The following is a 25765-nucleotide window of genomic DNA, read 5'->3' as shown; positions in this document are numbered from 1 at the left end:
TCAATATTATAGTAAATTCAGGTGGTACTAAATACATGCCCAAATTTGATTCTTAGAAGAGTTTTTGTGATATGTCATGTGACTATCAGGAGTCTCCTTCTCTGAATTCACTGCTCTGTGTCAGCAGTGTGTACTCCTCACATCAGGGTCAGTAACCCCTGTTGCCTCACCCCCATTTTGGCTATCTCACTGACATGGTGACACACAAACACCTAGCAACAACCTTCCTCTGCAGTGGATAGCTAGATAAAGTGAAGCCCACTCATCATCCCAAGCCCTCCCCTTGACACGCAGCCAGAGGCTGGGCACTGTGGAGCCCCAGGGCAGAACTTAAAGGTCTGTTGAAAAGGAGCATCCCGCCCCAGTGCATGCACCAGAAAACCCAAAGGGAGATGCCTGTGTTTTGACACTGCATTTAGCCCCACTGCCTTTTGCCACAGTCACCTACAGTCAGGTAAACAGGCCACCACCAGCAAAGCTTTGACAAGAATCCCATGCATCCCACGAATGAACAGTACAGATGGCCCCAAGTTCAATCCTGGAAGAAAATAAATATTGGTACCTGCTCTCTCAAATGTTTCCATATAGGAAAATGAAAAAGTCTTATCCTAAAGAAGACAATAAAAACTCAGATTTCTGACAGTCTCACATATACATAAGCAAAAGGATACATAAAAGCAAAATATTAAAAAATCCCACGAGTAAAAGACAACACATGCTTATAGAATAATTATATTATTCCCACCATCAAAGCAGTCTGTTATACACCAGAATTTCATTGCTGCCAAGAGAATTAATTCAAAAGGAAAATCACCCCACTCATCTTACATTTTAGGATAGAAAAACCATCCATTTTAATTTTCATCAAGAAATTCTCTCCAGCCACGGATGGTGTAAGACACATTCCTTCTTGCTTTCACTCCTAGTTGAGTGTCCATCTGCTGCCAAACTTTCACCACACCTAGCTACTTGCTATAGAAATATTAAATTTATGCTTGCCTGCATTTGTTGCCTATTCTCTGAGATGCAAACCCATCCCTCCTCTTAGACAGGACACTGTAAGCCCCCTGAGGGAAAGTATGATGCAGATGTGCTGAAGGAGATGAAAGCAGCAGCTTATGCAAGCAAGCCCAGATTTCTCACACAGAGGCTTTCAAGTTATACTTGTATGTCTGCTAAAGAGAAAGGAAATTTCCTCAAAGGCTAAAGAAAAAGATGCTCCCACATTGAGAAAGAAACAACCACCATTTTGATACAAGGCACAGTTACACTATCTGCAGGAAATTCGGCAGTTTAGATTACAACAGAAACAGCAGGAAAGAAATCCCTCACATAAATGAACATGTGACTTCAGGAAATCTCTGGATTCTGCCTTCTAGAGAGAGAAGAAAAAAACCACAAGATTTACAGGGATTGCTCTAAGACCAGGAAGGGAGGTACTCCTGCTATTTGCTAATCTATTTGCTGATGCTCAGCAAGTCACATATTTATGGGTTTATCACAGAATAGGGGGCGTGGATTTTAAAAGCTGTTGTCCTTCCCCACTGTACCGTTTTGCAACTCAATAGGTAAAAGCAGCAAATTAGCCTCAAGCACAATTATATATTTAAAATCCATTTAAATTTCACCTGCTGCTATTCAAGTTGCTTTGTGTTCCCCAAGAAATAATCCAGTAAATTATGTTCTGCCCCACTTTGGCCTGTGACCACTTTTCATCTGTTAATTCTGGGTTACTCCTGTTCTGCTTTTAAGGCAAGCTCAGGCAGCAGATTGTCCTGCATGGTCTGGCACCATTAGGTTTCACTCTGCAATTCTGCATTTCACTCTCCTGGAGAGAACCATCTGGTCTACAGATTTTAGATGCTGCCCACCTGAGTGGAAGCAACTTCATTAAAAATTTAAGACCAAAAAAAAAAAAAAAATTACTTCTGCACAGTACTTCTATTCATTTAGGATGCACTGTAGAACAAATACACACTCTGTTCTTAATGTATTACATACACACTTTCTCATTACTACAGTGTTTAGTAATGAAGGAGTTCTTAGTTTATTTTAGTTCAATTTACTGTATTTTTCTACAGTGCTTTAAACTTATGCAAAAGTTTGATGGATCTTTTCACATCAGCACCACTAGCTTCTCATTGAAGCAGATAGAAAATACACATATGAATGCTCCAAATTAATTTAGAATTCCTAAGGTATAGTCAATAGTGGAGTCTCAACAAGTAAACAAAATATTTGTGTTAAAGAGAAGGAATTAAAAAGGGAACTTTTTTTTTTCAGTTGAGAAGCATAAACTGCATATAAAAATTATGCCCTGAGCTGGGAAGTGCCTCATTAATCTTGTCAGCATGAATGAATGGGGAGCTTTTCAAAACCTTTTAACATCTGTCTGATTTTGTCCCTTGTAAATCCTTATCCATTTCAGTAGGATGAGACAAAGACCTAGGCAGACTACTTTCTAAAAAGCCTTTGGCTACAGACAGCCCACTGCACACATCATTATACACAAATCCTCGGGGTGGAATAAAAAAATAGAGTACAAGAAAATTAACTCAGTCTTCATATCCCACCATTTGCTGGGATGTTGTTTTCTGGGAGTTCATAATCCATTTCAATTTACCTTTTTAACTCCCAAAATATTCTGTTTTCTGGAATGCTACCATTGGAATTTGTATTGCTTGTTTGACATTGTGTTCTTCTGAACAGTAAATAAGCAAACTACACATTTCATCCATACCCCATTGCCTTCAGAGAGTACTACATGTGGGCCAGCTCCTCACATAACCTTTCTGACAAGCACCAAATTAACATACCTTTTCAAAGAATAAAGCCTCAAACCTTCACATGCTTCAAGAGAATACAAATTACATCTAATTTTCCAGGTTTTTTTAACATACGAGGGTTTTTAAGTCTTCAGCACTAAGACTGGAGCAACATATCTAGCCATGCTGAAGAGAAAACATGTCCTGCTGTTCCCAGAGGTACATGTTCCTTTTTATTTCCATCACAGCATCTGAACTGGGTCCGTTTTTAGCTCTTACTCATCTCTGCTGGTAAGAAAAATCAGTCTAAATGAACAAAACTAGTAGAAGGGGGGAGAGATGCACACATACTAGAGGAAACTTAATAAAAACTAGAGGTTAAATACCACTGAGGGGTCATCTGTTCTGAACAATACAAAACAGCATTTGCAACCTCTGACTGTGCTTGACCCCAACGTTAAAGAAGGGGACTAACAGCATGTCAAAGAGCAATATTACCAGATATGTTTAGACTAAGGGATTAACAGGTTGACATGTTCTTCTTAGGTCAGCTCACAAATAAAATAATGTTTTGCTTTTTTTGGCTTTCCTTAGAGAACTTCCAGTTAGTTTACTAACCAAACATAAATTTTCTCAGTGATTATTATGCACCTGTACTGCTGCCCTTTCCCAGAAATAGCTGCATTAAGATGCAGTCTCACTGACACAACTACAACAGTGTTCAGCCACTGTTGCCCTACAACCTCTGGAACGCACACCCACCACAGGCTTAACTCAGCCTATGAGAAATAACTGTTTCCTTCTTTGAGAGACAATCCAGTGACAAAAACATCACTACAGGAAAGATGTTCAGTAATACAGCCGCCCAAAACTGTGTTAGGGACCAATACAAGTGGTCACCTCCACAGAGGATACTGTGGCAAAGCAGAAAATTAGTGGCTGCCTATGAGCTGCTTATGCTAAGAACACCAAACAGCTGCCAAGAGCTATCAGTCTGCCCAGACAGTATGTATTGAGCTATATATATATATACATATATATACATATATATATATATATATATATATATAGCTGAACAAAATAAGGACTGGAAAAGGCACATTAGATTCTGGAAAAAGTTGCTACTAATGTAGGAACCAAAACAGCGTTAACACCAAGGTCTCTTATGATATTTCCTGCTACATATTGCAGCCACCTCATGGAATAAAAGAATTAAGAGAACTCAGTATAACTTTCTCCAAGTTCTAGAAACACCAAGCAGGAAGTTTGTACTGCTACTGTACTTTGGGACAGAAATAACTTAAAGAATACTTACTTCAAGTTTATTTGTGTGTATGCTATTACAAAATTAGGAGATACCTAAAAGATGTTTGACAGAAAAATATTTGGAATAAAATGTTAATAAACAAATAAAAGCACAGCTGAAAGCTCTGCAAACATCAGCAGTGACACAGAGTTTACATGGGTACAGAACCCTTAAGCTGTTCCCAAGACCAGAGCTCACGACATTAAAACACTCCAGCAAACACTCTGCCTAGTTATGAAATATTAACTACAGCAAAACTCATTGCTCAGGACTAACAGCAGCCATCCATTAAGCAGGGGGCCAAGCTTTATGTTTCCTTTGAGAACCACAGCAAACAGTGCTTGCTGTCATTCTTATTTGAAAAATCAACCTCACTAAGTGAACTAGAAGTTCATTCTTCCTCAGATGGAAGAAAAGAACACAAAAGCCCAATTTCCAAGAAGGGAAAAAAGGTCTTTTAACATCTAATTCCAGACAAGGAAAGACATTTAGCATTCCTTTAAATGAGATATTCTAGGTGCTTCTGTGGTGTCACATCTGTTACTGAAGTCTATCCTGGATGTAGTGTCTAAAATCACTACATAGGATTATTCCAGCACTTCCTGCAGTACTACTATTTGCATTACCAAATGCAGAAAACCGTATTTCATACTATGGGACAGAAGACACAAAAAAAGGCCTAAAAGCTTTGAAAGTCCAAATGTAAGCTAATGCTGCTTACCTGTTTAATTCCAAAACTGCACAAGTTATAAAAAAAGTCTGAGATGAAAATTGTAGTAAATTTAAACTTCTTTGTAAACAGAAGTATTTTAATTGAACTTAAAAAAACCCAAAAAAACCCCTCAAACCCACAAAGACCTCTAATTATCCCTAATTCAGGGACATCTAAAGCAGGATCCATTTTTCTGGAGGGAAGAGACAGGCATTCTCCTTCATATAATGATTTTGCCAGCTTTTTTTTTTTTTTCTTTTACATTATGCATCTTTCTACAGAACACACTAAAAATTTTTAACAAACACTTGAGATTAAGTAATGCATCTTCACATTTCCTCACACCCTGGGAGTCAATTTAAACAGTTTGTTAAAGCGAAACTTTGTCTTTCCTTCATGCAGATGAATATTCAACAGGTACTAGGGCAGCTCTCTGAGATTCACTGTGAGTCTATTGAGGTGACCTGGATTAAAGGCAGAACTAAAAAGTGGTTTCATTTCTTTTTAAAATGCAAGTCCTTTCAACTCTGTTTATAATGAATCTTAGCAAAAATCTATTTAAAAGAAAAAAAAAGGTAAAAACTGCATTTGCATTGCTGCACTTATAACTAGCTGCCTTGCAAAAGGTCCAAGCCATAGGTGGTGGCTGGAACTTTTCTCCTGCAGTTGTCGTGTGCCTTGAGGCTTCACAAGGCACCTGCCTACAGCCAGGGAAAGGGTGTCTCAGCTATCTGCCTTCCACCTTGCCTCCAAAGACATTCCCCAGACTTCAAAGGGCGGATCTGACTTTCTGGGGCAGGGCATGACTTACTGCTTTGCTCTGACTTTAGACTACTGAGCTTTGTAGGTGAAAGATCTCCACCCTTCCCTATGGGGACTCCGATGTTTTAAACCTCACATATGGACCACAACAGCTGATAAAGGACTGGCACACTGGTATCAAAAATCTGCAACTCAGTTTCACCAATCTAAAAACCTTTCAGACGAAGTTCTACCTTATCTATGTATCAGTCCATAGACAAAGCCTTTGAAGGGCAGCTGAGATAAAGTGAAAACTTGCACAGATTCCACATGTTTCCGAGGAAAGGAAGTAACCAGAAGAGGAAGAGAGCTCCAGTGAGAGCAAAGAGAAACAGCCACGTACAGATGCATACAGATGCATTGAGGAAGCAGAGAGATGATGTGAACAGAAGGTTGGTCGCTTTTAGCTTTGAAAGCTGATACCGGAAGATGTCGAAGAAGACAACTAGATATGAATTTGCATGGGGCTTTTGACCAGGCAAAGGCACTGTTCTGCTTTCAATATGAAATAACTAAGTACAACACAAATTGCTCCAAAAACATGTTGCATGATACTTTCAGAAGAAGATATTTCTGAGTGATTTAGATTTTCCTGTCCGAGAGACACTGTTTTCTAACCAAAGAGAGCACCTGAGAGAATGTGCATCAAGTTCTCTCCCGAAAGAGAAGTTAAACATTCCTCCTGCCACCATACACTCAAGCAAGAGGTTCTGGTGAAAGAAAATGGGATTTAATAAACAAATTTAAACAGAGTTTACAGAGTTAGTTCTCAGTCTAGGTATTTTAAACAGTCTTCACCCAGACATGAAATAGAAACAGACATAATGCTGAGTGCCTGTCCCAGGAAGGCTGGGAACACCACAATAACTGCTTATGATTCTGCAAAAGAAGAAGACAGAGAGGAGACAACATAAAATAAAAAAAAAAAAAATCACTTCAAGTCTCCACAGCCTAGATCAGAATTACAGCATAAGGCTTCCCACCAGAACTGAATACAAAGTTAAATACACGTCAGCTGGCAAGTTAAGGGCGTCCTGACCTGTATAAGCAATAGTGTGTCCAGCAGGACAAGGGAACGGATCATCCCCCTGTACTCGGCACTGGGGAGGCCACCCCTCAAATCCTGTGTTCAGTTTTGGGGCCCCTCCCTACAAGAAAGACACTGAGATGCTGGAGTGTGTCCAGAGAAGGGCAATGAAGCTGGTGAATGGTCTAGAGAGGAAATCTGATGAGAAGCAGCTGGGGGCACTGGGATGGTTTATCCTAGAGGAAAGGAGGCTCAGAGCTCCTTGTCGCTCTCTATGAATGCCTGAAAGCAGGATGTGCCACAAGAGGTTTAGATGAGATATTAGGAAATTCTTCATTGAAAGGGTGGCCAAGCATGAGGATAGGTTGCCAGGTTTGTGAAATCACCATCCCTTGAAATGTTCAAAAAATGTGTGGATGTGGCACTTGGTGACATGGTTTAGCATTAGAACACAGTATTGCGGGGTTACTGGTTGAACTCAATGATTATCTCAGAGGCATTTTTCAACGTAAACAATTCTCTCATTCTATGAGAAAGAGGATACAACCTAGAGCAAGCATATTCTTTATTACCAGAGATGAAAGGTCTTCATAATCTTTGAGAAGGAGAAAAAGGAGCAAATGGGTGCTAAGCCACCAAAAATTACTTTTTAAACTGATACTCATTGGAGTATCACAAAATGAAACTTGCAAGGATGTTATTCAAAGTGCTGGGAAAATCTCAGCAAAATATGGGCATGCCTCACCAAGAGATGCATTTAATATATAATCAGCTAGTATTTAGTACACAAGTTACAAACACAATTGCAATCCACACCGTAATTTTGAGCACTGACACATGAAATGTTGTTTCTTTTGAAGAAAAATGTTAGCTTTTTTACTGTAAGGACAAATATAGAATCACAGACTCACAGAATAGGGTTGGAAGGGGTGTTAAGAATCACATGGCTCCAGTCCCACTACCATGGAGAGGGACAGCCCCCACTAGATGGGACATCCACAACTTCTCTGGGCAGCCTGTTCCAGTGTCTCACCATCCTCTGAACAAAGAATTTCTTCCTGATACCTAATCTAAACCTGCCCTCTTTCAGTTTAAAATCACTGCTCCTTGTCCTAATATGCCAATATAAAAACTCCTTCCCCCTCCTTTTTATAACCCCCCTTCAGGTACTGGAAGGTGCTGGAAGGTCTCCCCAGAGCCTTCTCTTCTCCTGGGCTGAACAGCCCCAGCTCTCCCAGCCTATTTGCACAGGAGAGGTGCTCCAGCACTCTGAGCATCTTCATGGCCTGCTCTGGACCCATTCTAACAGATCCATTTAAAGTAACTTTCAAATGTCAAATGTTTACATTATCTGATGTTTCACCACAATAAAGTGCAGTATGTGTGCACATATACAGGCAAGTGCATGAAACCAAACCCAAAGTCTGTAAGCTTTGTATCTTGTGTATTCACACGCACACACACACACCGATTTTATTTTCTTTAAGCCTAGAAATGAACAGCTTCTCCTTTATACTGGTTCCACAGAGAATTATTTCCATGAAAGCATATTCAGCCTTTTCATGTTTTGAGCAAATTTCACAAGTATAATTTTGGTATATTTACCAGATAGAAATCATAGCAAAGAAGTGTCATGCTGTACTGAATTTCTTGATGACAAAAGCATCACAGTTCATTTGACACAGGATGACTCAAATATCGAGTTTAGTATAATTCTGCAAATATTAAAAAAAGTATCAGATTTTCCATTTAGTAGCAATTTAAGGATTACAGCTAATTTCTTTTCAAGAAATGTTGCACTACTCCTATAATTTCACTATCATAACATAGGAAAATTTTAAAAGCATTACCTTTTATTTAAAGGTATTATAATATTATAAAAAGCATTACCTTTAAATTATGCACAGCCAAAGTACATTGAACATGCCCAGACTATACATTTGACTTTACCAGGTACTGGTACTGACTACCAGGTATTCTTTCTCAAGCACTGAGAAAAACACTTTATTTCAAAGAAATAACAGAGTACCTTCAACTTCCCTAAAAAGAAAATGTCATTTCAGGCTTGGGGTCTGTGGCAGCAGCAGCCAATCATGCTCCTGGCCACTGCAGTGCCCCTTGCTTCCTTACTTCAGCTCCTGGTCACAGATATCCTCCACTGAAATGAACTGTTTAAGCACACTAAACCACCAAAAAGCCAGGCACTACACTGAATTACGTGACTTCTGCCAATTCAGACTTCAGTGGGCTTAGCAAGCTGGAAGAGCTGAACACGATTGGGTCCAGGGGACCTCGCCAGCCCAGGGGTACAGGCCAGCTGGTGGGCAGCTCAGGCTGCTGCCACGAAACAGCCCCAGCCAGCCCAGCTGGTCACAAATGCCACTCAAGAGGTCAACAGCCACACTGGAGGAAAGGGTCACTTACATTGGCTCAGCATTTCAGGAGGTGAAAGGAAAATGGTGGACCTATGTGCCCAGTTCTGCTCAGCTGAGGAAACTTGTTCTGCAGGCCTTAGGTTGCTCTTTTCAACCAACAATATGTATAATTGTATTACAATAACTGAGTGATTGCATCAGACCAAAAAAGGTATTTACAGTTACGTGTCTGGCAAACTAACAGCAGTGACAGTACAAGAACATGCTCTAAATTCCTTATGTAATGAGCTGAATTTACTACTACAGACAGTTTTATAAAACTGTCTCAGCATTATAACTTCAAACTCCAAAAAGCATGTACCACACACAAAAAAAAAAAAAAAATCAAAAAAAAAAAGGAGAGCAATCTCTTCATACATCTCAGAAAAGGAAGCAATTAAGACTTGTACTTTTTCTGATATCATCAAGGACATTGGAAAATTGCAGAGAAAATAAGAAGATTGCCAGGAATTAGACTACTCTGGTAGATAAAAGGATGGGGAAGAAGTGGGAGGAGAATGAGATATTTCCCACATTGTGCTGTTAATGTCCCAATTGAATTGTCATTGCAATGCTTTTACTTGAAAGTTTACCACACATTTGCAGAGACATGAACTATCTGCCAAATGCAGCTCAGATTTTCAGTCCAAAATTCATTATCATCTTTATATTAAACATCACAAAATAAGCCATTCTGAAAACTCACAGAAAGGTGAGGTTGCTCCAAACCCCAATGCGACAAGCATGTATTGATCAGCTAGTTTCTTTCTCTGCTTTCTCTATGCAAAACTGAGCTGTTTTGTTTTTTTCTTTTCTATATCTAAAATCAAGACATATCTACCAGCCATAACCATCAAATTACTGTAGATCAAATTACGTTTTGAAGGATGGAGTTCTCTCTCCTTCAAAAAGTCTACTGAATTTGGACACAAAAATGCATTGCATAAAGTGCTTCAAAAGTGTATTTACGCAATGGAGAAGAACGCGTGGAGGGATAACAATAAGAGATCATCAAGCATTAGCATTGTCAAAATCCTCCTCCACTAGACACACCTGCACATGGTATTCAGAAAATATACTTGCTCCCTTCTGCTTGATCCAACAATCTTCCCCACACCACATTCCCCTCAGTTTGATTAATGTATTGAAATAATGTAAACAGCAGGTACCATGGAGACCCAGATTAAGGAGCCACAGAAATTAAGACTTTCAACATGTGGAAACCAATGGTAATAATATACTAATTATTTTTTCACAATGATATTTAAGCCTTCCCGAACAGTCAGAATAATTAAGGAAAGGGCAGGAAACAGCATTTTTCTTCCCTGTGATTGTATTAACCTTTTCTGCATGATTAAGCTAAAAAGACAGCCATCACTTATCATAATGTCTATCAAAAGATTTTCAAGTCACAGTTACTGTATGATGATAATAGAGAATTAAAAATTCCTCATCTCTCAATCTTTCTTGGACCACCTTACTTATCCTTTTATCTCAGGAAGAAGATGAGAGGCTCATGTACTAGACAACATTTAGTAAGTGAATTGCTGGTTTCCCTTACATAGTTTAATAAGAATGAAAATATAGACTTTGTTTTAAAACATTTTCATGGCTGAAAAGACTAGGGTTTTCCTTTTTCACATGATTTTCACTATGTGTTTTTCCTTCTTATTTCTTACTGATTCTTTTAAAACCAAAAAAATCCTGTTATTTTTACATAAAACACATGGGATTTCAGCAAAAATAATGATTAAAAAATCCTACCCTTCCACCTAACTGCATCATAATGAAGAGCTTTCTTCTGTTTGTTTTATAAATACTATTGTCACAGCAGAGAGGAATACACACTGGGAACATCAGCTAGATCAAAATTTGAAGGAGTTGGGCAGAAACTTACAACTTCTGCAAGAAGTCTCACAGGATAAAGGGTTTTTTTTAAAAATATATAAAACTACGAAACTTTGCTCTTTAGTCAAAGTTTCAAAGCACATCATATAGTTTAACTATAGAAACCTCTAATACCCAAAATTTTGTGATGAGGCTTTCAAGCCCCATTATTCAACCTCTGGTAGATTTCTCAATGAAAACTAACTGAGCAATTCAGAGAATCAGTTTTTGAATTCCTATTGGTTAGGTTTTCTGAATTATTCTCCTTTCTTTCTCCTTTCTAATATTTACTTCTACAACAGGCTTTCCATGATGTTTATAAATGACATAGATATCATGTGAGTAATCTCTTCTGGTTGAAAATGTAATTTATTTTAATTGGAACTGAAAACCTGTTTGAGGGGTGGCAGGAGGAAACTGTTCCTATTTCCTGCTATAGTTCTCTCAGCATCTAATTACTTCCATAAAGAGAAACAATGGGGAGGCTGTGTGTTATTCAGTTTAATGTGGTTAATTACACTATACCTCCTATGCATGCAAATACACCAGAGCCTCACAACCAATACAGCATCCACACAACACATTTATCAGCTGTAACAACTGTGCTTTGAGATCACATATGATACATGCTCTAGATATAAATACTTGTTTACTGGAAAAGGTTTCTAGTTCACAAGAAAAAATGTAAAATGCAGCAGACCAGACACCAAATAAAAAATTCTAACCATTTGCATCTGTATTTTCCATGAAATTCTTGTCTATATTAATTCAATTTCTGCAACTAGAAACTGAAATACCTTCCATGTTTTTTTCTGCGAATAAGATACTTTTGGGAAGTCCTTTTATTATACCCCCATATCCCAATATACTAACAGGAGTTGAACCAAATACTTCACTTCCAAAAATTTTAAGAGATTTGTGTCACCTCAGAATGGAATTAAGACACCAGTCATATATTTTGTAAGACAGAATCAGTGTATCCCTGAGGACACAGAACTAATATTTTAAATAACATATGTCCCCGAGACAGAGTCAGTTGGGATGGTGACACATCAGCTGAACACATCTTCTTCACTATTATTCCTTCTTCAAAGTCATGCTTGCATCAGCAATGGTCTGTGAGTGCAAAGACAGACTGTACCCACAGGGTAGGTACCCAAGGAAGGTGCAGATGAAACAGCTGCTGCACCCAGAACAGCCTCCAAACACCAGGCTCTCCTCCATACACTCTGGTAATGGGGAAGAATCATCAGCTGCACATTGCAGAGCAATAGCTTCCGATGACAGCTTAAATGTCAATGTGGCCTTTCCCATGAAGCGTGAAAGGACTTGGTCTTCAGATAAGAGACATCTCAGTGCTCAGACAACGACTCTTCCAAGGCCAGATTTTTCAAGTACAAAATCACCATGGGAAAAGAACAAAAAGGTAAAAGGAACTGCATATGGTCCTTCTCCTATGAAGAATCAAAGGAATGTTTCAGAGGCTTAGAATGAAACCATCTGAGCTCAGATGAGTCACTGGGGTTCTTGGAGCAAAACAGACAATATGGATAATTGATAAAACAGGGACAGACAGTAAGAAGCATAGTCATGAGGGACAGTCATGATGCTTGAAGAATATGATAGCTTTTGTGAGGTGCTAACCTCCCTCAGAAGACAGTTGGAATAGTAGGAGGTCTGTTCAGAAACATCATGTTACGAGGAATGATGAATGTGTGTAAGTTGGAAATAAGAAGATGGATTAGTTAAGAAAAGAAGTAGCAGAATTTAGTCTGATCTACACTTGAACCAGGCCCTGTTTTGAACAAGACACAGTGCAATGTGATTTTCAAAGGTACTGTCAACCTAAATAATTTTAAGAAAAGGGCTTAATGTGGGAAGAAAAAAACAAAAATAACGTTATCTTCATTACTGAATGAAACCTATGCTGAAAAAAGCTGCAGTCTGGAGAGTAGGTCACTGGTGTCTAGGGAAAGAGTGTGATGAATTAAGTGCCAAAGAAACTGAAAATGTTATGAGAAGATAGATGTCTTTTGGCAGACTAATGCTTTGATTTTGTTTAAACCAGCTAAAGTGAGTAACTTAGCTTCAACAGCACAGTGAATAACTGCTACTGCTATGAAGTTTTAACCTTTCCCCGTTCAATTAATGTTAGACCTGAAAAGCTTTCCTCAAAGGAAAAAGCTCCACTGAAAAATTAGGAAAAGTGACATTCATATTCCAGGTATTCTTAAAGATAAAAGAATATACAGACCTTGAGGTTTTAGAACACACCCTCATGCACACCCAAGCTTTGTTTACGCAGCTGAAATGCATCCTTCCACCATAAAAATCTGCAGCAAGCAAAGGCTTCAGACCTTTGTAATTTCATTGCTGGCTCAATCCAACAGAAATCCAATTTATTCTTCACTGCCTCCCCAAGTAAGATAACCCAAATTTTTTCCCAAAAGCTTATTTAGAAAATGAGACTTCAAAGTAAAAGCTGACTTGAATTAATTGCTTATACTTACCTGGTCTCCCACAGTTGTGGTCATCTTCCAGCCTGGTCCCCTAGAAACAGCTGGAGACCTCCTTGTTCTGGCCTTATCACTGTGGTTACGCCTCCCCTCTTGCACATTGAAGAACACATGGCCTTGATGGCAGGTGCATCAGGAAGCAACCAGACACACCAAACACACACCACCAGATGGCATCTTCAACCAGTTACATTTTAAGATCATGCCTTCAAGAGGAGATCCTGCATTTGATAAGAGCCTTGATATTCTAAAGCCTCAAGCTTCTAGACTAGAAAAAGCAGAAGCACTAGTGAAGACCTAGATTGGCATCAGTGATCTGAAAGTCATTTTTCATTGCTAAAATCATCATTTTACTGAGGATATATTTGTTCCCTCAACAAGGATTGTCTTGTATAGCACTATTCTGCACCATGCTGATGCCTTCTCCCCACGCATCTCCTTAATGATGTCTCCCTAATTTTACAATAAAATCCAGGCGCAATGCAATGGATTTCCAAAGAGGAACTACTCAATACACAGGATTTACAAATTACATTTGATACTGGCCCCCTGGCAAGAGGTGGTTTTGGCCATAACTAACCTCTACATGTATTTGGAAATTTCAGTTTCTCCACTACAATGACAACTGTTTCCCTTACCTTAATGAAAACAAAACAAAACAAAAAAACAACACTCCTAACTCCAAGTAATTCTACAAGAAACAGCAGACTACAAGCCTATTCTTAATCTGCTGCTCTCAATCATTCCAGTAACAAATTTAGCACACAAACCATACCCAGATCTATAACAATGCTTTCTTTATTGTACTTAGAGAGCGAAACAGTCTCACCTCACCACTCTTCCCATGCACTTCTCCTTTCAAGTACAATTTTTGGCTATTTCCTGCCATAGGCAGTGCTAATTAAATGCCTTTTAGAGACAAATATTTTCTTATTTGTTTAGAATGAAAACATGATTTTCTCTTCAAAGGAGGTTTACCTTTTCAACTGAAATTTTTTAGACTGTTTGAGGAAAAAAGATAACCTAGTTTTATGTATGCAGGCTGATCTCACAAGCAGCTCTTTGGTCTTCCTCTCTTATACTTTCAGTTGTGTACCCTGCGTTGAGGCTAGCTTTTTTCCCCCCTCTTAAAGTCTGATGAGAACCAAAGGAAATGAAGTGGAACAAAGAAGCTACATTAGCTTTCATAATTTATTGCTCTAGACAACTCCAACTATTGCCTGTGACAGGAATCAAGCCAAGCAGAAAGCAAATGAAAGTGTTCTGTCACTTTGTCAACAGCTGAAGTCGCGGGATTCATTTCTATGGCCACTAGCAATGTCCCCAACCCCTGTTGCCACACTAAGCTCTTGACCTGTATGTACAGGGGGCACCAAATACAAAGAAGAACATGCATGAAAAATGAACTGAAATGTGTTATGTGTTGTTTTCTTCAGGTTTTCTAAATTGATACAATTAAGTGTTCTTTCTTATTTAATGCAGGTTAATAAAGAATAAATCTGACACAGTTCACTGAATTTTATTTCCTTGTTTATTCAGAATTTTTTTTCTTTTTTTCCTTTTTTTTTTTTTAATGAATAAACTCCTGTAATGAACTCTCATAGGCCATTCATTTTGACATCTAAATTCAACCTATCCTGATTGAAGCAATACTTTTGGGGTGTTTTCCACTCGTAAAATTTTTTTCATAAATTGTCAAGTGAGAAGAGGTGTAAGAATGACTGTCAAAAACTCAACATGGGAACTTTCAGAAGTACCATCTGAAAGCACTAATGCTGGTACACCTAATGAGTGAGAAGGATTCTCCACAGTGCCTTCCCTTGTGCTGAGCACCATGGCTGGTTTTGACTCACACAAAGGCTCTGAAACTGGAGCTTAGCCCTTTGCCATTTGCTCTTGGGTTGCCTGCTTTAAAGATGACCTAGCTGGATCTATAAAAATCTCACAGGAAGGAACAACACTGACTTAAGCCAAGCAATCCACAAGGTTCAACACAACTGCTAAGCTCAATACGCAATAAAGAAAGGCAAAGGCAAAATGTCATAGGACACAGACTCCTCTTGAAAATTCAGTTTGTGCTGAATCTCCTTTAGTTGAGGAGAAGGCAAGATCCTTCTCACTTCTCAAGAACATTTTATCTGGAAGCAATTAGCACCCCAAGTGGGATCAATACATGAATTTCAACTAGATTTAGATGCCCAAAGCTAAGAGAAGAGAGAAGCAGGAGCAAGCACAGTCAATGCAGAGAGAGCACCAAAGAATAATTTGAAACTCACCATTTAACATTTTAATGCCCTAAAGATGCACATGATGACCCCTGTGTCAGAAGAAAATGTTATGTCTTGATACACCACCAGTACAAATCATGTACAATATTACCAGAATTGCCTTTGACACTTCCCATGACTTTCTGAAATCAACTGCAGATTGAAAAGATGCTCCTGTTCGGCAAAACTGATCTTCCTAATTGGTACATTTATTTGGAGATCATGGATATTTTAGGCTGTAAAGAACATTTTAAAATAATATTTTTAAAAAACTAATTAAAATGTTTTGAACTACAATAACTTTCTTTTTCATTTAAAAAGGCAGTGTCTTCACAGAGGATATTATATACACCTGGAAATTATTCTACAAATATTTTCTCTGGATAAATGTAGAAAAACAGAGAAAGCATGTCTCAGCTCTGGTAGTATTTCTTAGAATAATTAAAATGCTAATGCAAAAGCATGTAAAGGCAGGAAGAAGTAGAAGAATCACGCACCTCAGAATAATGTCCTCTAAGTATCATTTCCAACTTCTAATGTTCTGTGATTTATGCTCTAAGTGATGAGAGGTATGTTTATAGTATGTCTTTAAGAAGGAACCTATTAGTTATCTCCTTTGCACTTGTCAATGCTTCTCAGCAGGTTTTGGTGAAAGGTTAGACACAAAAATAGGGCACAGATGAAGGCAAGAGACAGCTGGTGTTAGGTCCAAATGCACAATCAGACTCTGAACAGAGGCACACCTCTGCACAGCGATTCCCAAATCAGATTAACACAGTGGTACCTCCAGTGGCAACAATCAGCTGACACAAAACCCTGTTTGTCTCTGACTTACTATTAGTCCACCCCCTCATACTCCTCTGACTCCTTTCCTTGATTTTTCCACTGCAGCCATGCTACAGCTGTTGCAGGTACAGTGTGATTAAGACCAAATTAATCCCCCTTTCAGCCTCACACACATATATATCATGACTCTATAATTATTTCACAAACAAAATGGGGAACTCTGGTTCATTCACCTGTGACTGATAGATTTTTTATTTTTCAAGAGGGAAGGCAAACATAGGCTGGAATTTCCCTCTGTTCTCCTTCTAGTTCTTACTCATTTCAGTAGTTCCTCCATCCAAAATGGATGGAAGGAGGAACATGGGTGGCTGTGATTTCAGAAGTGATCCCACTGCATTCCCACATCCCTTACTAATATAGAAAATTACCTAAGACTTAGTTAAATTAACCGGTGAGAATCAAAAGGAAAAATAACTGGGCAAAGCTAAGAGAACACAAAAGGCAAGAACAAAGGTTCTTTCCTCTTAATGAGGATTACACAGTACAAATATCACTGCTATTTTCAAAAAAGAACCCATGTGTCAAAGACCCAGTTCTAATTCAAGATTTTCCACTGACTACAAAGCAAGTAAAAACCCTGATTTACAAGATTCAGAAAAATATCTGAGAAGCTATAATAAACAGCGCTGCTGTGATGTACCCTGTCTGCTTGGAACAGTCCTAGAAGAAATGCTAATGTGCTATACTGTGCTGTCAGTATTTACATGATGAACCACCCACACACTAAATAAAAGATGGCAAGAACAAAGTCCTAAAGGCTTAGGTATTTGCAAGCAGTTGTTTTTGTATTTTTGCTGGTGGTTATTTTTTTAATCAATGCAATTTCTGTACTGACTTGAAGCCCAAAATATTTTTGATCTTCCATTTCACAGCATCAAATTAAGTTCCATATCTGAAAGGAATCTCAGATTCAACAATTTCAGTTTGGCTTATTTGACTACAGTTTTTGTACCAAATAAAGTGAACCACAGATACATCATTTATAAGAACAACTGAGGTAGTTGTAAAGAATACCACCACTAGTATCCACTGTCTTGGCAATGATGATCGATTTAAGCAGCTGCTACTAGAAAACATCAACTGCCAAAATATCAGATTCTAATGGCTGAAGCAGCTCAATTAAGTTACAAAAGCACAACTGCTTTGTTATAGCAGGGATGCAGGCAGACATATTTCAATCTATACCTGCAACCAACAGAAGCACTTAGGGAAGGAACAGATAAAAATAATCTGAATATATACAGCCTTACATCTTTACCTTCTCACAGAAGTCACAGATTTTAAGCCATAAGTGATTGGATGCATTATGAGTTCTCAATAAAGCATGCAAAATATCTGGAGTAGTGTCAGTTTTAATCAGCAACCCAAATAAAGGATCCAATCAAGTTCACTTTAGCTACTCAACAGTATGTTTATATGGTAAATTATTTTTAACATAAGTTTAAATGCAGGTTTTCTGTAGTTTAATGACACTCAACAGTGATAAAGTAATGGAAAATAAATGCTGCAACAGCAAACTATATTTATGCTACATTGAGAAAAGAAGGTATCTAACACATTCTAAAAAACTATGGCAAACATTTCTTCATAAAGTCTAATTTGAGAAAGCAAATCTGCCTTATATAGTAAAAACATGTAAAAACAACTGGACTATCATTTGTTTTCAAGACACAAGAGTTACGTGGTGCTATTAATACTTCCCCTTTCCTCCACTTCCCAGTTCCAACCTGTCCTGCTGAAATCTCATCTATGCAAATGAGAGTGTGAATGGATATTAAGAAAGAAACAAGTCAAAGTTCACTTCAAACATTTACCTCACTCCAGGCAAAGTTAACTTTCCTATGATGAAGGAGAATTTACTACAGGCCATTAACTCTGCGAGCACAACTAATTTGCAGAAACGTGTCCAGGTCTCAGGTGTTACACAGCAACTCAAATTGATATAGTTATACCAGGAACATTTGCAACTCTCATGCATCTCCAAGATACAGGAAGAAGTGTTGTACTGTAACCAGCATCCTGTTCTGAGGGTGGACACCATCACACGCTCACTCCTAGTACTACAAACAAAATTAAAGATGCTTTTTAAAGATAACTATGCTGAATGTCTTATGACAGAGAAGGAAAAAGTGCAGTACCTATCTGTCTGAAACTGCAGGCATCTAGACCTCAAACCAGCAATTAAGCTTTAAGAGTTGTGTGTCTGAAGACACCAGCCATTCAGAAACACTTTACAATTTGATCATGTATGTGATTTTTTTCATGGCACATATGTAAGTATTTTAGTTATACATGTCCTGTATCTTCAAGAATTCAATAATTTCTTCAACAGTGATCACAGTTCATAATGTTTAACCCTAAGTGTGACATAAAGAAATTTTAACTCTAATTACTTTTACTGAACTGTTAATTTCAAACAAACTCTGCTGCGCAAATATGGATAGACCTAATACTTGTAGGTCTCTAATAAGCAATCTTGCCTATTTTCCATGCTGAAATTTTATCTTAAACTGCATCAAAGGTAAAAGTCAAAAAGGACTGGTTTAGTTTGATGCTCATATTGGATCAGATCATTCACATGCATGCTACAAATCAATGTTATTTTTCTCTTATATTGTTCAGTATTTCTCAATATTCTCTTTTACTATAATGTGGGCATAAATACTTTTATTACCTCAACATTGATCACTTTAGCTAGAAACTCTTGCTGTTTACAAAGTTTCCGTTTGCACAGCACCAGCAACCTACTAATATTATTTCCTGCTACCAAATGAGAGAAATTGGGCAAAAGACAAATATATGTGGAACATGAGGAAAAAATCAGGCCCATACACCCTGCTATTCCATGGAATAATGTACCCAGAGAATGTCTGGAAACCTCAGAGATCATAAAGGCACATGCAGGCAGGAAAGGGCTTTCCCTCTAGTTTTTATGGACCTGTAATGCACAAAAGTTTCCAAAGGTCACCCAAGTTGTCACAGTTTTTCCCACACAGGCTTGTCATAAATGCCTACAACCTTTTCCCCTCTCATCAATTTAGAGTCTGAATTGCAAAAACTCTGTGTGTTCACAAAGACACTAACATTACAAGCAATTCAAGTATTTAAGTTGGATCTCCATAATGCTGTGGCATCAAGCAAGCCAATGGAACTTTTTACCCAAAGACAATGCAAGAATAGTGCAAGTGGGTGTATCTCCCCTTAGCATGCACAAGGTTAGTACTTCCAAACCTAATGGACACAAACGCCCTACCTTATGTGATGCAAAGATAATAGCAAGGAAGGCTCTGCAAACAGCATTTTCCTTGCACCTACCACAGCCATAAACATGGCAAAAAACAGGATTAGTAGAGAAACACAATATGGCTGAGGAGTTCTGCAGAGACTGAGACACTTTCTACACTACAAGAATAAACTTTGATTCTGTCTTCCCCAGTGTTTTCCTCTTTTCACCTACCAAGCTGCATGCACCTGGCAGTTCAGAAAGCTTTGCACGCGGGCTAGCACAGTCAGGACTTCAGTGAAGCATGTGAAGGTTTAGAACAAAAGTATATGCCATTTTTACCTATTTCCCATTTTTTCTAAATGAAGGAGTAAGAGATGCTGGGCCCTGTGCCTGCGCATAGCCTGACTACAGCCACCAAGCCGGAAACCACCGTCATGGACACTGCGTGGGGGAAGTCTACACAGAGTACACAGACAGCTGCCTTGATAATATTAATGTATCACACTTCAGTACACATACTAAAAAGCACAGTTTTATAAAGATGTATATGAGGTTTTCACATTCTTGGTTTACTGGAGGACACTCTTGTTAGTACTGATGGGCAGAACTATCTAAAAGGACTGTACACTGAGCACAGAACATGAGATATGTGTAAATGTGACAAGAAAAAAGGGCACACGTTAATTTCTTTTAAAACAGATATCAACAGGGGAAAAATACTTATCTTAAAGCACCAATATACACCTTACAAGTTTGTTCACTTATGCAGTTGTATGTGCAAGAGGTATCATGCTATTTTCATTTAGGATCTGTATATCTAACAATATCCTCAAGGAAAATAATCTAAAAGGTATAAGCAAAGATGTGCAGTGATAGATATTAGATGAATATATCACTTTACAGTTCTAGGTCTATCCTGTAGCTATGTGTGTCATTTAAGAATGTACACATTTACCTATAAAGAGAAAGTCACCCATGCACTGAAGTTAGAGGGACACATGCTTGGCATGCAGTTCAGAATGGCCAGTACCCAAGCAGCATATTTTAGATTTGGAAGTGAGAGCCCATAAAACCATGCAGTCAGTCATACAAACAAAGGACAGTGTGTATCACTTGCTCAAAATCACTCGGTATAGTAATGAACCTCTGTAATAAGGCTACACAGTCAATTATAAATCTGGAATTCCCAAGTGTACTTTGGAGAGTGACTTCAGTGAATATTGCCATCAGAGAGGTTCAGAGATATACTTCCCAAGCCTTCTGGGAAAAAAAACCAAACCCAAACATTTAAAATTAGCCAATTTCTCCATGTGTCATTATACTGTTATGAATATAATACAGGAGTGGAAATTCCAAGGCTGCCACAAAGACATCTTTCCACTGAATAGTGGTTTAGTGGCAGATCAACCTCATTAAACACACGAGCTTCAAATGAAGTTCACGTCTCTCCAAGAGGTTACAGATTAAGTCAGTCAAGACAACATTGCCTCAACACTTCCAAGATGTAAGAAGAGTACTGACAGCAGAGCACCTGGAGTCTCATATTTCAGGCTCTATTCATATTTGTACCCGATGAGAAGCAGCCCAGTGTAACTGCAGGAACAGCTCACCATGTCCGTAAGCCAGACCTGGAGTGAGCTGTGCATGCATGTATGCATGGAGCAAATGATGAGAATTTGAGCTGTGCTCACAAATGGGTTCATCAGGAATACTTCAAAAGGCTTATAACCTTGCAAAATTTGAAAATAAAATGTATCAATTCAAATGGCAATCACATTATGGTTCCAGCTAACCGCAAAGTTTTATACATAAATGCAAAATAATTGATTGTGCACTTCACATTAAAGCTGTTGGCATGACTCGCGCCCAATTATCATTTTCTCGCTCAAATTCAGGCTTTGTATGTACCCACTTCATTGCACATGACTTTACTTATAAACAAAACTCTGATACTTCTTCTGAGGACAATTTTATCACCCCTTAAAATAAACAAAAGTGAAATTTCAAATGATTGGATGGCTGCACAAGGCTTTAAGAAAGAATTTTTCATATTCTTTAATGTTTATCAAAGTATATCACTCTAATAATCCACAATGTGATTACTTCTGCTGTTACATGCTTCTATTTTTCATCTTTTTGATGATCACCATCTTATAAACAAACAACAAATATATTTCTAAAAGATGAATGCCTCTCCCACAAAGAACCCATATTAGGGGGGTTTATGAGTGGTTTATGACTGTCATTCTTCAACAAGATTGCTTCTCTTGTATGAAACCTAAAATTTATTTTCTTATCCACTCTATCAGTGGTTTTGTTTGTTCTTCCCAATGTTTGAAAAAAGCTTTCCTCTACTACATAGCTATTTCCTGACTGCCTGTATACCTGGCACTTCCACTACATCATCAGTCAATTGATATTCTCTTTATCCAGTCACCTGCTGTCATACTACTCATACAAAGAAAATTGTCAGGCCCACAGCAACATGCCTCACAAGCTTTCTCAACCTCCCCCTCACAATTTAAGTTCTTCCTTCTTTTGATGATCACTTTCATAACTACAGCTTTCATGTTTGCTCATACGGAAGATTAACACTTCTCAGCTACCCTGCATAAACGCATCAGGAGCCCAGCTTTCCTACACTGGCTTAAAAGGAAGTAGCTACCAGCCACCCTGAAGAATGCAGCAGTATCACAATCACTGCATGAGAATAATTTCAAAAGCAGGAACAAAGCAAGGCGTAGGCTTAACTGAAAAAAGAATCAAAGACTTGTATTATACCAGTGTTATACAATGGGGTAAACTTCTGGAGAATAATCCCCAAAATACAATTCAGAAGAATTCCAATGCCTTTAAATGCATTTTAGAAAAAAAAAAAAAAAGTAAGAGAAAAAATAAAAAGAGAGGGAGAGCAAGAACATTAAACACAGGTTTATGGAGATCAGCTGGGACACAACACACCAGAGCTGTCCTCCTACAGTCTACATCTCTCAATGGATTAAAAATCACACTCAAAAAAGAAAAAAACCCAAAAAATGGTAGAATTTTCTGTGTGTCTGCCACTCATTTATGGACAAGGGTACTGTACCTCTACAATTTCTTCCATTTATCCTGAAGTGTCAAAAAAATATCTGTAGAACTTTATTCTCAGTCACCTAAGGGTCCTTTTATTCATTCTATTTTCTTTGTTCATCCGAGCTGCAACATGATTGACATCTTTTCTATCAGAACAGTACAGCAGCATGACAAGCTAATTATTATATAAAAAATGATACACATTACCTCTCCAGGTCAAGCTACAATCCTCTAGTTGGATGTAATTTTTAAAATTACAAGCTTTAATAAATTCTGCATCATTCTAGTCCAGACACTACACTCAGTTTCAGACAAGGTTTCCTGAAAATGAAGGGTTTATTATTTGGTTTTTGGTGACTGCTACCAGCATTGCTAATAAAAACTGGTAAATAAAAACTTCCTCTGCAGCAGATGACTATTTCTTGTACTTTAATCAGGGCTCTCAAGAAGCAAAAGTGATGAAAGGACCTGACTTCTTAAACCAAGTTTTATACTTTGGCTTCATGGTTTAAACTGGCTGGAATTAGATATCTTTTCCCCCCCCAGATAACTTTCTATGCCACAGATCAATTAGTTGTCAAAAATGCATTCATATCCAATAGCAACAACAAAATATGGGAGGAGACACATTAGAGCGAGCAAATGCATTCATATATTCCGAATGCAGGCAGAGGCAGGAGACAATTAGAAAAGGAAATTCAGAAATAAGGCATTTCCTGAGGATTAATGAGTGGGTGGTAATGTTTGATAGTCAAGGGCAGGATGGGCTCTGCAACCGGCACAATTCATTAATCCCCCAGGCAACACAAACTGCTAATTTTTTTTCTGCACTTCTTATTTTCCTTAACATCTAATTAAAATTGCCAGTAAATCTGACACCATCATTCCCTCACAGAATCACTGAATGGTCTGGTTTGGAAGAGACCTTAAATATCATCTAGTTCCAACCCCTCTATCATGGGCAGGCCAAGTCCCACTGGACCAAATTGCTCAAAGCCCCATGCAGCCTGGCCTTCAACACTTCCGGGGATGGGGGATCCACAACTTGTCTGGGCAACCTGTGCCTCACCACCCTCATAGTAAAGAATTTCCTCCCTAATGTCTCATCTAAACCCACCATGTACCAGTTTGCGGACATTCCCCACTGCCTTGTCACTATATGCTTTTGTAAGAATTCCCTCTTTCACTTTCCTGTAGGCTCCCTTCAGGTAGAAGGTGGCTGTATTGTCTCACCAAGCCTTTTCCAGGCTGAACAGCCCCAGATCTCTCAGCCTGTCTGCAGAGGAGAAGTGCTCCAGCATACTGAGCATCTTCATGGACCTCCTCTGGAATTGCTCTAACAGGTTCATGGGCTTTGTATGTCAGGAGCCCCAGAACTGGATGCAGCAGGCCAGGTGGAGTCTCACCAGTGCAGAGGGGCAGAATCCCTTCCCTTGCTCTGCTGCCCATGCTGCTTTTGATGTAGCCCTAAACACAGCTGGCTTTCTGGGCTGCAAGTGCCCATTGCCAAGACAGGTTGAGCTTCTTATCCACCACCATTCCTAAGTCCTTCTCATCACCTCTGCCCTCAGTCCATCATCTGCACAGCTTTTATTTGTGCTTGGGATTGCCCCAAGCCACATACAGGTCCTTACACTCAGCCTTTGTCAAACTACATGACATCCAGAGCCCAGTGCTGTCTGTAAGTCTGAACAGTCCTACTATGATAAGTAACATCTATAAAATTACAGAATTAATACCTGGTGCAAAAGGCCAGGTAACTTATCAAGTTTCAGAAAGTAGTTCTAATTTTCTCCTAAAGACTAAAAATGTTCTCTGCCTTAGAAACAGAAAGGGCTCAGCAGATGTAATCCTTTCCTTTAAATTGCAAGCTGCTTGATGGCCTCCATTATCCAGTGCTAGCAGACAAAGTGTGAATCAAGTATTGGGAGAGAACAACTGATTTTCAAGCTGCCTTTCAGTGCCTTAGGAAGCCACATAAATGAATGCATTACCAAACATGTCCCAGCCAGCAACCATTCCTCTCCATCACCATAACTCCACACTAACCTGTAACAGGTGCATCTATGTCCAGCAAATTTTTTTCCTGGCGGAGAATCGAAGCTCCTTCTGTTATTATTCTCAAAGCGACACTCTCTTCCAGTCTCCCTTCTTTCATAAGGTGTGCCTTTAAGATATCCACACGAGGTTTCCCATCATTATCAAACACTTCCTTAGCTGTGAGACGGTGACTTGGAGGAAATGGGACAGCTAGACGGAAAAAAACCAAAAAATATGTGGTCACTCTTTACAGAAGACACATTACTGACACATTTCAAAACACATCTTTGCTGCAAAACAATGTTACCAAAGATCTTCTACTGCCTCTTACAATTTGTGGTTTAAATTGTACATAGATTCCCAAAGATACAAGTAAAGTGCATGTTTTCTGCAAGATATTTTATTAACACACAAAAGAAGTAATCCATGCTTATAAAAACCTGAGAGGAGTATTTAGACCATAATTACAGGAAGATACATTCAAGCAAATCCCCCAAAAGACATGGGAATATCAGGAAAAGGAGGGAACAGATCTTAAACTGCTCTGGTAGAACTAGAGAACATTGACACCCCTTCCATTAACAGCATAAAATGCACAAACAAGTGCAACATTTAATATCTGTGCATGGACACGCATAGATAGCACTCCAATTAAAATTCTAAATCCAAGACAGAGCTCTCTCTAATGCCTTTGGGTAGAGGGATGTAAGATGTTTTCCTTGTATAAGTAATAGTTTGCTACACAAGATACATCTGAAACCCACCAGTGCTGAATAGATCATTCCAGCATGGACAGGACAGAGGATGCATGAGACTTAAGTTGGAAATAAATGGATAAATATGAATGCTGTCCTGGCAACATGGCAGCAACCAGCAAGCTGCA

General features: G+C 38.6%; 1 protein-coding gene across 6 annotated transcripts in view; it reads right to left on the bottom strand.

The window, feature by feature from the left end:
- PPP3CA (protein phosphatase 3 catalytic subunit alpha) overlaps window positions 1–25765 on the bottom strand; it is a 173097-nt gene that overhangs the window by 75691 nt on the left and 71641 nt on the right. For all 6 annotated transcript variants that reach the window (XM_086888387.1, XM_086888386.1, XM_086888385.1 and 3 more), the window contains exon 2: window positions 24892–25092. In XM_086888387.1, the coding sequence (XP_086744513.1) occupies window positions 24892–25092 (201 nt within the window). The remainder of the gene's footprint in view (window positions 1–24891; window positions 25093–25765) is intronic.

This window comes from Cyanistes caeruleus, chromosome 5 (assembly GCF_971803275.1).
Source record: "Cyanistes caeruleus chromosome 5, bCyaCae1.hap1.1, whole genome shotgun sequence".
Taxonomy (NCBI): domain Eukaryota; kingdom Metazoa; phylum Chordata; class Aves; order Passeriformes; family Paridae; genus Cyanistes; species Cyanistes caeruleus.
Note: the sequence above shows the minus strand (reverse complement) of the source record. Positions and strands in the feature narration are given on the sequence as shown.